The 14,393-nt window shown below is 41.6% G+C and overlaps 1 protein-coding gene across 1 annotated transcript; it reads left to right on the forward strand.

The window, feature by feature from the left end:
- Positions 1-3,466: 3,466 nt before the first annotated feature.
- Positions 3,467-11,357, forward strand: LOC109307908 (granzyme A-like). Its single transcript, XM_019532059.1, has 5 exons — positions 3,467-3,898; positions 5,691-5,832; positions 7,172-7,310; positions 8,363-8,635; positions 10,469-11,357. The coding sequence occupies exons 1-5, from the start codon at positions 3,838-3,840 to the stop codon at positions 10,649-10,651; spliced, it is 798 nt and encodes a 265-aa protein (XP_019387604.1). The 5' UTR covers positions 3,467-3,837; the 3' UTR covers positions 10,652-11,357.
- The last annotated feature ends 3,036 nt before the right edge of the window (positions 11,358-14,393 follow it).

The following is a 14,393-nucleotide window of genomic DNA, read 5'->3' on the forward strand; positions in this document are numbered from 1 at the left end:
GCAGCAGCATCACAATGCAGGCGCACATTCATCTTGTGGTCAATCATGACCCCTAAGTCCCTTTCATCCATAGCACTAGCCAGCATAGCACTGTCAAACCTATAAGCATGCTGCGGGTTTTTCCTCCCAAGGTGGAGAATGTTTGGTGTTAAACAACATCAGGTTCTCATCTGTCCGTTTCCTGAGCCTGTCAAGGTCAGCCTGGATCGCCCTCCTGTCCTCAGATGTGGACGCTTTACCCCAAAGTTTGGTGTCGTCGGTGAACTTGACTAGTCCACTTCTGATACCAATGTCCACATCATTAATGATGATGTTGAACACTATAGGCCCTAGGACAGAGCCTTGAGGGACCCCAGTGGTCACAGGGTACCATGACGATTGACTTCCATCAACCACCGCCCTTTGGGTCCAACCACAGAGCCAATTCCCCAGCCAGAGGATCATGGTGAGGCCGAGGCAGCAGTTAGCCAGTTTCGCCAAGAGGTGATCATGGGATACCAGATCAAAGGCTTTTCTGAAGTCAAGATATATGGCATCAATCTCTTCTCCCTTGTCCAGGTGATAGGTCACCTGGTCATAAAAGGATATAAGATTAGTTAAGCAAGACCTACCCACATCAAATCCATGCTGTCTATCCCTCAGGATGTTGCCATCAGCCAGTCTGTTAAGAATGACCTCTTTGATAGTCTTTTCTAAGACCTTCCCTAGGATAGAGGTCAAGCTGATGGGCTTATAGTTTGCCAGATCCACTTTCCTCCCTTTCTTTAAGATAGGCACCACATTGGCTTTCTTCCAATCTTTCTTCACCAGAGCACCAGGAGTTGAAGATCCATGCCATGAGTTGAGCTATGATGCTTGCCAGCTCCTTGAGTACCCTGGGGTGTAGACTGTCAAGGATGGCTGACTTGAAGGTGTCCAGCCTCTCAAGGTGTTCCTTCACAAGATCAGCATTGATGGAGGGTAAGGAATCTCCCTCACCTGGGCCTCCCTGTCCTGCAGTGGGCGGGGGCATCCCATGGGACTGGTGAAAGACCAACACAAAGTACCCATGTATCACGTTGGCTTTTTCCTGGTTGTTTCCAGTTGTCAGTTGTTTCATTAGGTTTAGCAGTGGTCCAATGTTGCCCTTGCTTTTCCTCTGGCTCCCCACGTATCTAAAAAAGGACTTTTTATTGTCCTTGATACTTGTAGCTAGTTGGAGTTCTGTCACAGCCTTGGCTTTCCTGGTTTGCCCACTGCAGGTCCGGACCAGTGCAGGGTATTCCCCCTTGGAGGTGGATCCAGTCCTCCATCCTTTGTAGATCAGTCTTTTTAGATGCAGGATGTTCCCTGGAGATCCAAGAGGACTGCTGTGCCCTTTTACTGCCTTTCCTCCAAGACAGAATAGACTTTGCTTGCACATCCAGGATTGCTCCTTTGAGGAGCAACCACTCATCCTGAACTCCCCTCCCCTTTGGGTTGTAGCCCTTAAGGGCCTCACTGACAAGCCTCCTGAGGTTGTCAAAGTCAGCTTTCCTGAAGTTGAGGACTTCTGTATTGCTGACTGACTTGCCAGCTTTAGGGCAGATGGTGAAGGTGATCAGCTTGTGGTCACTGTCACCCAGCTTCCCTTCAATCGTTAGGTTGCTTATTAGGTCGCCTCCCACTGTCAGAACCAGGTCGAGCAGCGCTTTACCTCTCATGTATGAGGTATGAATTTAAGCAGTTTGGAGCAAATAGTAGCACAGAAACATTACAGACCAGCACCACTGAAGCACATTTTGTTCAAAAGAAAAAAAGGAAACAAGGATTCTAAAACTGTTAGAAGCTGATGTAATTGAGGACTTGTAGATATCTTCAGAAACAAAACAGGGCAAAACAAAGCACACCAATTTCACGCCAGGTCCCCAGAACTACCATGAAGATTAAGCTGTGTATAACTATGACAAAAACAGTGGTTGCAGAAGGTAGCCTTGCAATCATATGAGCTGGACACCATAGGCAAACACCTACTATGGAGAAACAGGCAACACCTGCTCAAAATCCCAAAAGGGAAGGCAATGAAGAGCACCAAGCCACACATTTCTCCAAGGTCCCAGGCAGCAATCACAGCAGGCTGAGGCAGCTGATGTGTTTAAGTTTCAGGCGGTTCACAATGCCAGCACAGGCAGTTCACAATGCCAGCACAATGTCACCTCACTGAACATGACAAATTAGTTTAGTTAAAGGATCAGTTATAAATATTTGAATTTCTGTGCTATGTTGATGTTGATTTTAGTTCTGTTTTTCTAGGAACAAAGGATGCGAGGAACTGTGCCTTAAGAGACTCTGTTATAAGGCATAAGGGTTTTTACTGATATCTCTTATTGGACCAATTATATAATTGGGAGGGAGATTGGACAAGATTTTGAGTACAAGTGCCCTTTTGGAGGTTTGTTTGTGCCTGAAAGACTGTCTCAACTCTACAGTTGGTCCAGTAAAAGATATAAAACCCCCTTGCCTCTCATACATTATGGACCAACACAGCTCTAACAACACTCCAACTCTCTGAGCTATGAGCCAACGGAATGGGATTTTGTTATACAAAGGTTCATCTTACACAATGCTGATGAGTTAGGACTCAAAGACAGAATGAAACAGATCTCTGTTGGACTTTGTGGCTCTGTGTGATTTCTGAACAATACACACAGAAAGCAGTCTAATGAGGGATTTTATGTGTAAGAAATCGAATGACTTGTCTATACCCCACTAGAAGTGGGTCCAGTCCCTCCCTGAGTGCCCCAACAACCCAAGTCCTTTGATGAGCTCCAGAGTCAGAAGTTTACCAATGAGGCTACTCTACACTCATCTCCAGCACCTGCTGTCAGGCCACTGGTCTGAAAGCGAAAGAATCCAGATCAGCCTCACTAGTGAATTCCCAGCACTGGAGCACATCAGCAAACATGGGTGCATATGGCATGTTCACTCCGCCTTCCCTTCAGGAATGGATACCCCTTTGGGGCCATCGAGCCAGGCCAGCCTTCCATTTGGGGCTTCCAGCACCCCAGCGGGAAGCCACACATGGAGGCACAGAGTCACACACCGTCAGACTGGGGAGCTGGTCAAGCCTGATGTCACGCAACCCATACCCACCCACAACCCCCCCACACACACACATACCCCCACTCCACAACCCCCCCCGGCTGGAGGCAGGAGCTCCCCTTCCCACTTACCCAGCTGTCCAGTCACATGGCTCTGTGCCTCCACATCATGGACACGGAGGCACAGAGGCTGCTGTGGTTAAATTATGCAAAATTATGTAATTATACACAGACATACCTTTTATGTGAAAAATTGCACAGGCACGTAACTGCATCATTCCTCAGGGTGTATCTTTATGCACCCACTCCCTGCCCAGCCACCTGGTGTCTCCTGCCAGGCCAGGGGCTTAAGCCATGCCTCACCCCCATTCGCCCATCATCTGGAGGGAAGGTGCACTGCAGCCCCTTTGAGATATTCTAGATCTGCCCATGCTTCCCTTGCCCTTGAGGGTCACACAGAATAGAAAAGCCCAAAAATGCAGTGGCTTGCAAGGTTAAGTGGTTTGCCCAAGGCAGCATAGTGAGCTTATCTTAGGGACAGAAATTGAATGGAGTTTGTTACTTTTGAGCCTCGTCAAATACATGATGCAGACTCTCAGTGCCTAGAAATGACGTCCCTATCAACACAGCATAGAGGTTAAATTGTGGTTTTTGTTCCTTTCACAGTACAAAATGTCAAAAGTCCTTAAAAGGAAGATAAAAGCCCACATCCTTTTCATTTTCTTTTTCTCTATATATATAAAAGACATGTCATAAGGCAGAACATACAGCAGCAATCATGGGATTCCTTCTCACCTTGTCTGTTTCTGCTGCCTTTATTTTGCTGGCAATTCCTGGAGGTAAGTACTTTTTTATCCCTTGATTATAATTGATGGCATGTGCAGAGTCAATATATAGTTAGACATACCAGTATATTAAAACAATGAAGCTAACAGTTACTAGAAGAGAGAGAGAACATTTTTATTTTCCATTGATTGCACATATTTGACTGCATACAATATTGTTCATGAAAGGACAGTGTTAAGTAAATGTGTAGAGAGAGGGGGTCGATTATAGAATCTAGAAGAGTTGTATTAATGTTACTTGACTCTCTATCTCTCTCTCAAAAGATATCCATCTATGTAGGTGTCAGAAACAGCCATCTATGGTATCTCTGCCATTGACATCTGGATTTACAGCTTTTTTTGGGGAAAAAAATGTTCATTCAATGCTTATTCATAGATTCATAAATTCATAGATGTAGGGTCGGAGGGAAGCATCATCAAGTCCAACCCCCTGCCCTGGGCAAGAATGAATATTGGGATCATATGACCCCCACTAAGTTAAGCTCACATGACCCCAGTTAGGTAGTTATCGAGCCTCCTTTTAAAAACCCCCTAAGGTAGAAGCAAGCACCACTTCGCTTGGAAGCTGGTTCCAAATCCTGGCCACCCTGACTGTGAAGTAGTGCCTCCTGATGTCTAGCCTGAACCTACTCTCAATCAACTTGTGGCCATTATTCTTTGTTACTCCAGGAGGAGCTTGGGGGAACAGGGTCTCACCCATTCCCCTCTGGTCCTCACCGGTAAGTTTATAGACCACCACTAGGTTCCCTCTCAGCCTTCTCTTGTGAAGGCTGAACAGGTTCAGGTCCCTTAGCCTCTCCTCCTAGGGCCTGCCCTGCTGCCCCCTGACCATGTGAGTGGCCCTCCTCTGAACCCTCTCAATGCTGGCCTCATCCCTCCTGAAGTGCGGCGCCCAGAACTGGACACAATACTCCAGCTGCGGCCTGATCAGTGTCGCACAGAGTGGTAGGATCACCTCCTTGGACCTACTCATGATGCATCTGTGGATGCATAACAAGGTGCAGTTAGCCTTACTGACCAAGTCCTCGTATTGGCGGCCTATGTTCATTTTTGAATCGATAATGACTCCAAGATCTTTCTGCCACTGTGCTTTCGAGAAGGGAGTTCTTCAGCCTATAGGTATGGCACTGGTTCTTCCTGCCCAAGTGCAGTAAGTCAGTATTGCGCTTGTCAGTATTGAATCCCATCCTATTCACATTCACCCACCCCTGTAACCTGTCCAGGTCCTGTTGCATCCTGTCCCTCCCTTCTAGCATGCTCACCTCACCCCAAATCTTGGTGTCGCAAATTTGAACAGGGTGCTTTTCACCCCTTCATCCAAGGATAAATAAATTGAATTGATAATTTACATGGCACATATCAGACTGCTTGCTGTTAATCTAGTGGCAGATTACAGGTTTTGAACAAAATGAAAGTTTTGCAATAGAAACAACTTAAGGAAAGGAAAAATCTACACAGGAGCAACTTGTGGGTGGGGGTTTCAAAAGCACTCACTGCTACCCTAAAGCTGTTCTTATTGAATTCAGTGGAAGTAGATTTAGAGCAATGCTGAACAACTTTAGAAACCCCTCTATGAAGATGTGTACACTAGTGTATTTATGTGTGTATTTAAAGGCTGCTTTATATTGTTATAAATATAATATTTATTATATATAATATAGTGTATTATATATTATATTATAAGTATATTTCATACCTTGTATTTTATGGTGTATATTTTAGAACCTACTCAAAATGGATTTTCTTACAGTATTTGCTATCCCAAATGGCTTATTTTTCATTTTAGATTTGTGTATGAATATCATTGGAGGACAAGATGTGATTCCACATTCAAAACCATTTATGGCCCTAATTAAGGATAAGAAACACTATTGTGGAGGATCTTTGATTAAAAAAAATTGGGTGTTAACTGCAGCCCATTGTCAGACGTAAGTTCTGTTTCATAGACTGTTTTACCTGATTAACAGGATAGTAAATAAGGTACAATATGAATTAAGGCAAACGCTTGTCACTGCAGATTCCATTTCTGAATCCCTTAAAACCTGCTGTCAAAACAAAACATATATATGGTCAGTTTATTTCCTGTTTAGTCAGTTTGTTAGCTGAGGAATGAGAATCAATAACTCTGAATTTGTCTAGTTAGTGTGGTTGTGATCATAGTTTTATTATTACAAATGTAATTTTTAAATTGGCAGTAATAGTATTCCCCACCTAGTATTTGCAAGACTAACATTTAGGACCCTACAGAGAATAGAATGCAAGTTTGAGATTGATCTGAACTAAAGGAAAATGCTAAACTACAAAACACATTTCTGTTAGTAAGTAAACATCTATATAATGTCCTAAGAAAAAAGAACTGAACACTTCCCTATAGTTTTATTTTCTATTACATAAGAAAGTCTTGCTGCATGTGAGGGAGAACTTAAATGACCTCAAATGTCCAGCTTAGTTTGAAGGGATTAGCAATTATTTCCTGTCCAGTCAAACATTGGATCAACCACTGGATCAACAAGTGCAAGTAGTCATAGGACATATTTGGCCTTGATTGACAAAGAAGCTTTTGGGTTTCCTGGTACTTATACATAGAGCCCCCAGGAAGCATAGCTCAGTAGGTCCATTGCCCTGTGAGCCTGGGAAGAGGAGACAGGACAACTGAAAAATTACAAGTAAGCTGTAATTTGCACAAGTGAACTGATGCAGATGGAAGACATGATGTTGAGATCTGGATCAGAAGTAACTCAAAGGTTTGGTTTTTAGGTTCAAGGTTAAAGTACCAGTGCAGGTTAAACAGTGTCCAAGGTCATGAGGAGCTCTTATAAGATTTTGGCCCAAAATGACAGAAATCACACCATGCAGATTGTTGTGAGATTTAGATTTTTGCCACCAAAACATCTCAGGCATCCAATTTGGAACCAAAAAACATATCCCCTCCACTCTTCTATCAATTTGAGAATCAAAGCCATAGGGATAACTTACTATCCAGACACATGAATTCTCTCTCCCAGCCCAGATTTAGCTGTATGCTTTTGGTTTATTTAATTATTAATACCTATTAAATATTAATAACAATGTAGTTTTGGTTCATATTTTAATTACTGTTACTATATAAGCATGAAAAGAGATAAAAAGTTTGGTCAATTCTTCAGAGAAGCAACTGGACAATGTAGAAAAATATAATACTGTATTCATCAGCAAGGTAGTACCTTTTAGAAATGAATGCATGCATTTGTTTTAATGATTAATCCAGCTATCTTTTTTTCTTTTCAGCAAAAACGCTGAAGTTATTCTTGGAGCTCATTCACGATTAAAGAAAGAAAAAGAGAAGCAGCGTTTTAAGATTGCAAAAAGAATTCCCTACCCATGCTTTGATAGTGGAAATAAAGAAAATGACCTTATGCTTCTGCAGGTATAGAACGCCATTAAACATAGTTTTAAGGACATGCATTTGCTATGATGTATCACTTTCTCCCTTATCAGAGAACTGGGGGGAGGGATGTGGATCACGAGAGCTCTTGACAATGATGCTACACAGGAGGGGCAGTAACGCCAGAGAATCCAAACCATAGATTTGGACCAAAAGCCCATAATTCCCATGACACATCAGTGTCAAGAGTGGTAATATTCTGGGTGCTGATCAAAATATTCAAATTTTTCAATGAAATATCAAATTTTCTGCTGAAAGTGGGCACACTTCACCAAAATGAGAAGAGTGGTGAAAATTTATCATTAAAAAAATGTAAATAGAAAAATCTCTGACCCGTGTGCCCAGACCAGGATTTACAGCCATTCTTCTGTCAGTGGTATCAGCCATGTGCTTTGGAACATTCCTGTATTCATTTCTTATTTTGGCAAGCTACCCAAATGTTTTTGAGGAACTCCAGGCATAGAAAGAAAATGCTGATTTGTAATAGATAATATCTCAGCAAAAGCTGAATAGGATTTCATGGGATAGAGGTCATGCATCTGCCTATCTCAGAAGCATTTCATGCTGAATACAAAAAGCAAGTATAAGGGGTTTTCAAAGAAAAGGTGAATACATGAATCCTCTATAATTCAAATAAGACATATATTAGGGTAACATTAGAGTGATGCTGTAGCCTTCATGGCTGAGGAATTATGCAAGAGACAAGGTTTTCTTAGGGCGCTATCTTTTATTGGACAAACTGCATAGTTGGGATAGAGTTAGATAAGCTTTTGAATGCAAGAAATTCTTCTTTGGGTCACTTCTTCAGGTGACAGTGATGCTTTATAGGAGAGATAGTCCAGTCCTTACAAGAAATTGGAATAAGAAGAGACCTGAAAAAGAATGTCTTTCATTCAAAAGCTTGTCTAACTCTATCCCCAATATGCAGCTGGTCCAATAAAAAATATCACCCTAAAAAAATCCTTGCCTCTTAAATAATGGCGTTACTAACAGCTCCCCCCATAATAACAATATTTTCCTTTTTTTCACTGTAGCTTAAAGGAAAAGTTAAAATTAATAAAGCTGTGAAAACAACTAACCTACCTAACACAGGCACTGATATCAAACCAGGAACAAGGTGCCAAGTAATTGGATGGGGAACCACAAATAATCAAATGAACGATATGTCTGATACCCTGAAGCAGGTTAACGTCACAGTCATTGACAGAAACACTTGCAATGACAAGAAACATTATAATTTGCAACCTGAAATAACAAAAAACATGGTGTGTGCTGGGGACGTGAATGGAGGAAAGGACTCTTGTTCTGTAAGTATATTTATTTCCAGCTAGAGACTGTTAGAATTAAAATGTAAAACACAGGACAGTATAAAGCATTACCAATCCTTATTTTAACTACAAAACAAGTGGATTTAAATGTGTATTATGAAATTTGTTAAACTATGTTAGGATTCAGAAGGACTTGGCTGCTTTGTTCTTCTAACCAAAACTTAAATTTAGAGATTCTGATTTGTAATATATCTTGATGGCCATTGGACGTGTTTGTCTAAGTAGAATGAACAGAAAAATAATATTTGCATCCTCTACTAAAAATGCTCTTTAATGGAAAAAAGAGTGAAAATATCCAGTTTTCACAATAGTAATGCAGGGTATGCTATAAAGTCATCTTCTAAAAGCCAATTAAGTCAATAAAATGGCTTCTCTTGACTTCAGTGGGCTTTGGTACAGGCTTCACATGATAAAAGATATTTCACCAGTAAATGGATCAAGTAAGAAAATTATTTCAGCCATAAAAAACAATGCTGTCAATATGAACATATCTAGAATTCTCACTTACAATACCGTGCAGTCCCATGCTAAAACAGGCTGCACCAGAAGCAGTATAGATATACCTGTGCATCCCTGCATCCAAACCAACTAGCTCTGTTGAGAGGCAGAGACAATTTGCCCATCCACAGCTCTACAGTAGAATGGCTCAATTGTTTCCTGTTCACCAGACAGCATGCTTAGAGCAGTGCACACTAGATCATCATGGTGCTCCCTGGCATGGAAACTGAGAGGTGAAGACATGCCCTATAAAAAAAGGTGTATTGAAAGAGGATTTAAATATTAACATTTATGATATCAGACAATATTTACTAATTTCCAAGAAACTTTATTTATTCAAAGAGGACAGTCTGTATCCAATTCTGAAAGAATGTCATAATTCATTAGTGCTCATATAGAGCTATATTTAATTCATAGTTGAACACAAGAAATTCAAAAGTGTCCCTTTTTAAATACAGAATATGTACTCTCAGATATGAGTGGATCTAGGATTTGAAAAAGGGGCCACAGATAGTGTGGTGCATCATTATGTGTAACAATGCGTATCTTACCAAATTAAAAAGAAACTAGAAGAATTATTAATGAGCTAGTGGCCTAGGACTATATTATTCAGTTTAAATAAGGAGTAAAAACAAATATAAATGTATTGGTATGTGCATTCATTTGTGGTATCATATATTATGTATAAAAAACTACAAACCAAGCAAAAACAATCAAAATATGTTGTTTCATTAGTTCTACAGTCATTAAAATTAAATGGATATCTCTGTTTCAGATTCATAAAACAAAATCTAGCCTTCTTGAGCAGCTTGACAGTGCATTCAATGCATCACTGAAGGTTATTTCCATACTAAGTTAATGCATTTAGCCAGAGTTAAAAAAATCTACAGGGCTGTGAAATAGGAACAGCCAAGGAAGAGTAGAAATGTAGTAGAAAGGCTAGCTTGATTAGTTAATCATCAAGACCATTAAAAAAGAGAGATGGTTGTTAACACCTATGTAATGAAGAGTTTAGAAGGAAGGTAGATTATGAACCATTAAGTCAATCGTCTCCCTTATGCTGCCTGAATAGACATGCTTCTGTCACTGCAAGTTGGCTCCCACTTTGGGTGGAGTGGGAATCAGAGAAGGATGGAACTGCACCACTGCATTCCTCCTCTTCCCCCCCCCCGCCCAATCCTGATCCACCCTTGCTCTCAGGAAAAAAACAATAGAAACCAGTCTGGATTTTAGAAAATCCTGCATTCAAACTGACAAGTTTATTTTTGAAGCTTCTATAAATTGTACTATCAAGTGTTTCTTCCTCTCTTTCAGGGGGATTCTGGAGGTCCTCTGATATGCAATGGTGAATTGAAAGGCATCACATCCTTTGGCAAGGACGGAAAGTGTGGTGCTGTCCAATACCCTGGCGTCTACACTCTTCTTACCGCCTCCTATATTAACTGGATTAAAAAAACAATAGGGGGGGACTTGGAGGATGACTTTTTTGCTGACTGATTTTCTCTGCCTCTGCTATTCAGTTATGTGTAGCAAATTTTTAACTATGTTTGAAATCTGCAGTCATTAGGAAGTGGTATTTCCACACTCAGCCTCTCTGGTGGCTACTATGTTTCGTATCAGAATTTAATTTCATACCTCTTCATTCTGCACTGGCATGACCTTACCCTGAGCCCAAAACGAGTACAGTGCAGTGTTCTGCAATCACAGTATGTATGGCCTGTGGTCTTAGTCACTCAGTCATGGCTCAAGAGAGGGTGATTCCTCCACTCCTACAAACCAAATTTACCTTGAGGTTCTTATGGGTATGAAGGGTTTCAACATTAAGGACCCAGTCCAACTCCCATTAATCCAGATGGCATGGCATTGGAAGCCAATTGCAGATTGCAATCAACTGTACCTTCCTGTATCTTGATTTTTGTAAAAACCCCTTGCATTGCTGGAGACACTGGGAATTACCCCAAAAAACTTGAAAAACTGCTGGCTTCTCTTCTTTCACTGCTGGCTCCCCTTCATCTCCTGATTCTCTCCCTAAAATCCATATGAGGAGGTTATTAGGTCAGCAACCTACAGATATGTAGTTTCAAAGATTTTTACTGGACAATGCAATAGACCAAAGGGTCTAATAATTTTATATTTCCTTTCTTTGATAGAGTCAGCATTTCAAACATATGATTGTATTAAAGTATTTTGCATTAAAAAAAAAGAATGGCAATAAAGTTTGTGGTTTAAGTATGTAATTTTGTGGAATACTGTTTCTCCCAGTTCAGATAGGATGTGGAATTAGTAATATGCTGAAAATGGACAATATTGCAAACTGCATCAAGACATATTTTTGGTTATAAAAGACTTTATAGTAAAGAATCAATGGAAAATGCTATACATGAGCCTGACGTGAAAGGAGAGATGCTCTCTCTCTTTAGGCACAATATTTGTACAATACTATCTGAATGGCAACTGGTAAAAGAGAAACGTTTGAGTTCATCACCATCACATGAGCAGTTAACTATATTTCAGTGACATTTTAGTCATAAATAATGTTTTTACATGCTCAGACTCCCATACTCTGGTTCTGATACAAAATGTTCTCCCATCTTGCCTCTTCCAACAAGACCAGGTACTTCCCATTCCAAAAATATTTTGAAACATTTTTCTCCAGAAATTGAAAATAGCTAGCAGACTCATGAGAGGGGGAAAAAATATCTAAAGGATAGAGATATTTATAAGCCAATAAACACTGCATATGAAACTAAACATGAAGAAACATAAGCCATTCATATATCTCTACCTGACATAGTAGTGAGGTGAAACATAAGTTTGGTCAACAAATGCACATATGATTGGTTTGGGACGAGAGATGGCTTTACATTCCTAGGGTCCAAGCTACAGTTTATCTCCCCCAAAGTCTGGAAGGCAAACACATAACACCGTTCAATATTTTGTTAATACTACTGAAGTACACAGTATTTGTAGAACTGAATATTTTTCCTCCAAAATAAGGTTTTCATGTTTCTTGTTGTCCAATTTGACTTTCTTTTCCTGGAAGAGGGACCACACACAAATGTAGTAAGTAAATAAGGGAGGATAGAGGGATAACAGGCCAAACAGGATTACACCTATGGAAGTGAAAGCAAAATTTGGCCCACTTATTGGAATTTACACCCAAAACACTCTCTGACTGTAGCTTCATAGGCAGAAGGAATAAAACAAGTTGCTCTCCAATAAATAAGGGAAAGTCTGAACAAATTGTTTTCTGATATAAAAAGAGAAGCCTTTGCCAAGTGGAAAATTGATTTTAAGCACCCAAATGGACAGAAAGTTACAAAGCTTTGTAAGTAAAATCCAATGGAAAATATGTGCTTGATATTCCTGGAGACTTGTCTTGGGGCACTTTTTGTCCTTTTTCTCTTCTAATAGGTTGTCTTCGTTCCTCTCCTTCCTCCCTTCCTATTCTTCACTGTTTTAGAATGAAGTTACATATTACACTTTGACTATACTAAATCTATGGACTGTTCCGTGGTGTTTAAGTTAGAATATGCTGTGAGTAGTCTCAGGTTAAAGATTAATACTGTTTCTTGCCTGCACAGCTCTGATTTGCTGCTGTACAGCTGGTGAGCAGGGTCATGACTAGGAGCCAGGAGATTTTGGAAGAGGGTGGCTGCAGTGGCAGGAGCATGGAGCTGAGAGATGGAGAGGTTGTGGCTTCCCTCCACAGGTCTCCTGCATTATCATCCTGGGGTGGCGGTGAGGGGAAGAGGGCTGTGCTACGGGGAGTTCTCTGCTGACCCCTACTGACCCTATCCCAGCTCCCACAGCCCAATCTGAGACTCTCCCAGCCTTCCCCAGAGAGGGCTGTGCCTTTTTCCTGGAGCCAGACAAAAGCCACAGAAAAGTTCAATTAACCCTGGTTACTTAAGGCTAATTGAAATTTTCCCATGTGACCTAGTCCATTTCCCCTAAGCATGACCAACTCTCCCCCAATGAGGTGGCTTAATGGGCTGTAGCTTCCCTCCTCACCACCCTCCCCACCACACACACACCTCCGTTTCATTCCTGAGGTTGTGGGGGGATGGTGGGGAAGAGGGCTGTGCTACCAGCACAGAGCCCATGGGGTATAGCATGGTAGGAGCATGGAGATATGGCTCTGCACTCCAGTAGCTCCATGCTTACTGTGAAGCCACCAGGCTTTAGCTTAGTGGCAGCAGCAGGGAGCTGCTGGGAAGCATACTTCCCTACTCCCTGCAGCGCCATGCTCCCCCACCCCAAGATGCTAATGCAGGGGGCCATGTGGAGGGAAACCACACCCCTGTACCTCCATACCTCTCTGCCTCCCCACTCCACGCTCCCACCACTACAACCCCCTTTCTGGCACTGGAAGGGCCTCATCTGCTCCTGGACAGTGCTACCCCCTGGGTAGTAGAGTTCAGGAGGGTGGAAAATGTGTCCACAGAGCAGGAGTAGAGAGGGAGAAGGGGAGAGCTGGGAGCAGTGCATCTTGGGACGCTGGAGTACCGCAAATTGCTCATTTTCTCTCCATGTAGCAGATTGAAATTACCCTGGGTAACATGGCCCAGAGTTAACCCTCACCTGAAGTGGCATAACTGAGATATTCAGAGGGTGCTTAGCAGGAGTTAATGAGCTTTAACATGCATGTTCTTGCATCCTAAATGCCCTTAGTATGATCAAAGTGGAACTTCAGCCTCAGTTTCACACTACTATAGTTTAATATGCTTTCCTTCTTTTTTCCTCCCCTTTGATCTACTCCTCCACTTCATTTTTGTTTTAGGAGTTATGGACATATTCATCAATTCAAAGTAACAAACATCTGCTCAGAGCCTAGGATCTATCCTTTCTTCATTTCACTGTCAGAGAATGCTTATGACTCTGGAACAATTGAGAACCCAGGAGACTTGAAACCAAAGGTGTGGCAAAAGAAAGGTCTACAAGACTTGAAAGGACAGAAGATATATGGACTCATATATGGACTTGCCTAAGTACCTTGCTGAGTCAGGAGCAGAAGGCCTGAGCAACTGCTAGATTCTAGTTACCCATACAGAAAAGAGGTTTTTCCTTATGTCTAGCCGAAGCTTTTCCTCAGCTAGCCCGTGTCCATTGTCCATGTCTTCCTGTGGGGGCGTTTCTTAAAAGTTGTTCACCTCGGTCCTGGTGTTCTCCCTTGATATATTTGTAGGCGGCTATCAAGTCACCTGTCAGCCTTCTTTTGTTCAGGCTGACCCGAAGT

Source organism: Crocodylus porosus, unplaced genomic scaffold (assembly GCF_001723895.1).
Source record: "Crocodylus porosus isolate Cpor-Errol unplaced genomic scaffold, CroPor_comp1, whole genome shotgun sequence".
NCBI lineage: Eukaryota > Metazoa > Chordata > Crocodylia > Crocodylidae > Crocodylus > Crocodylus porosus.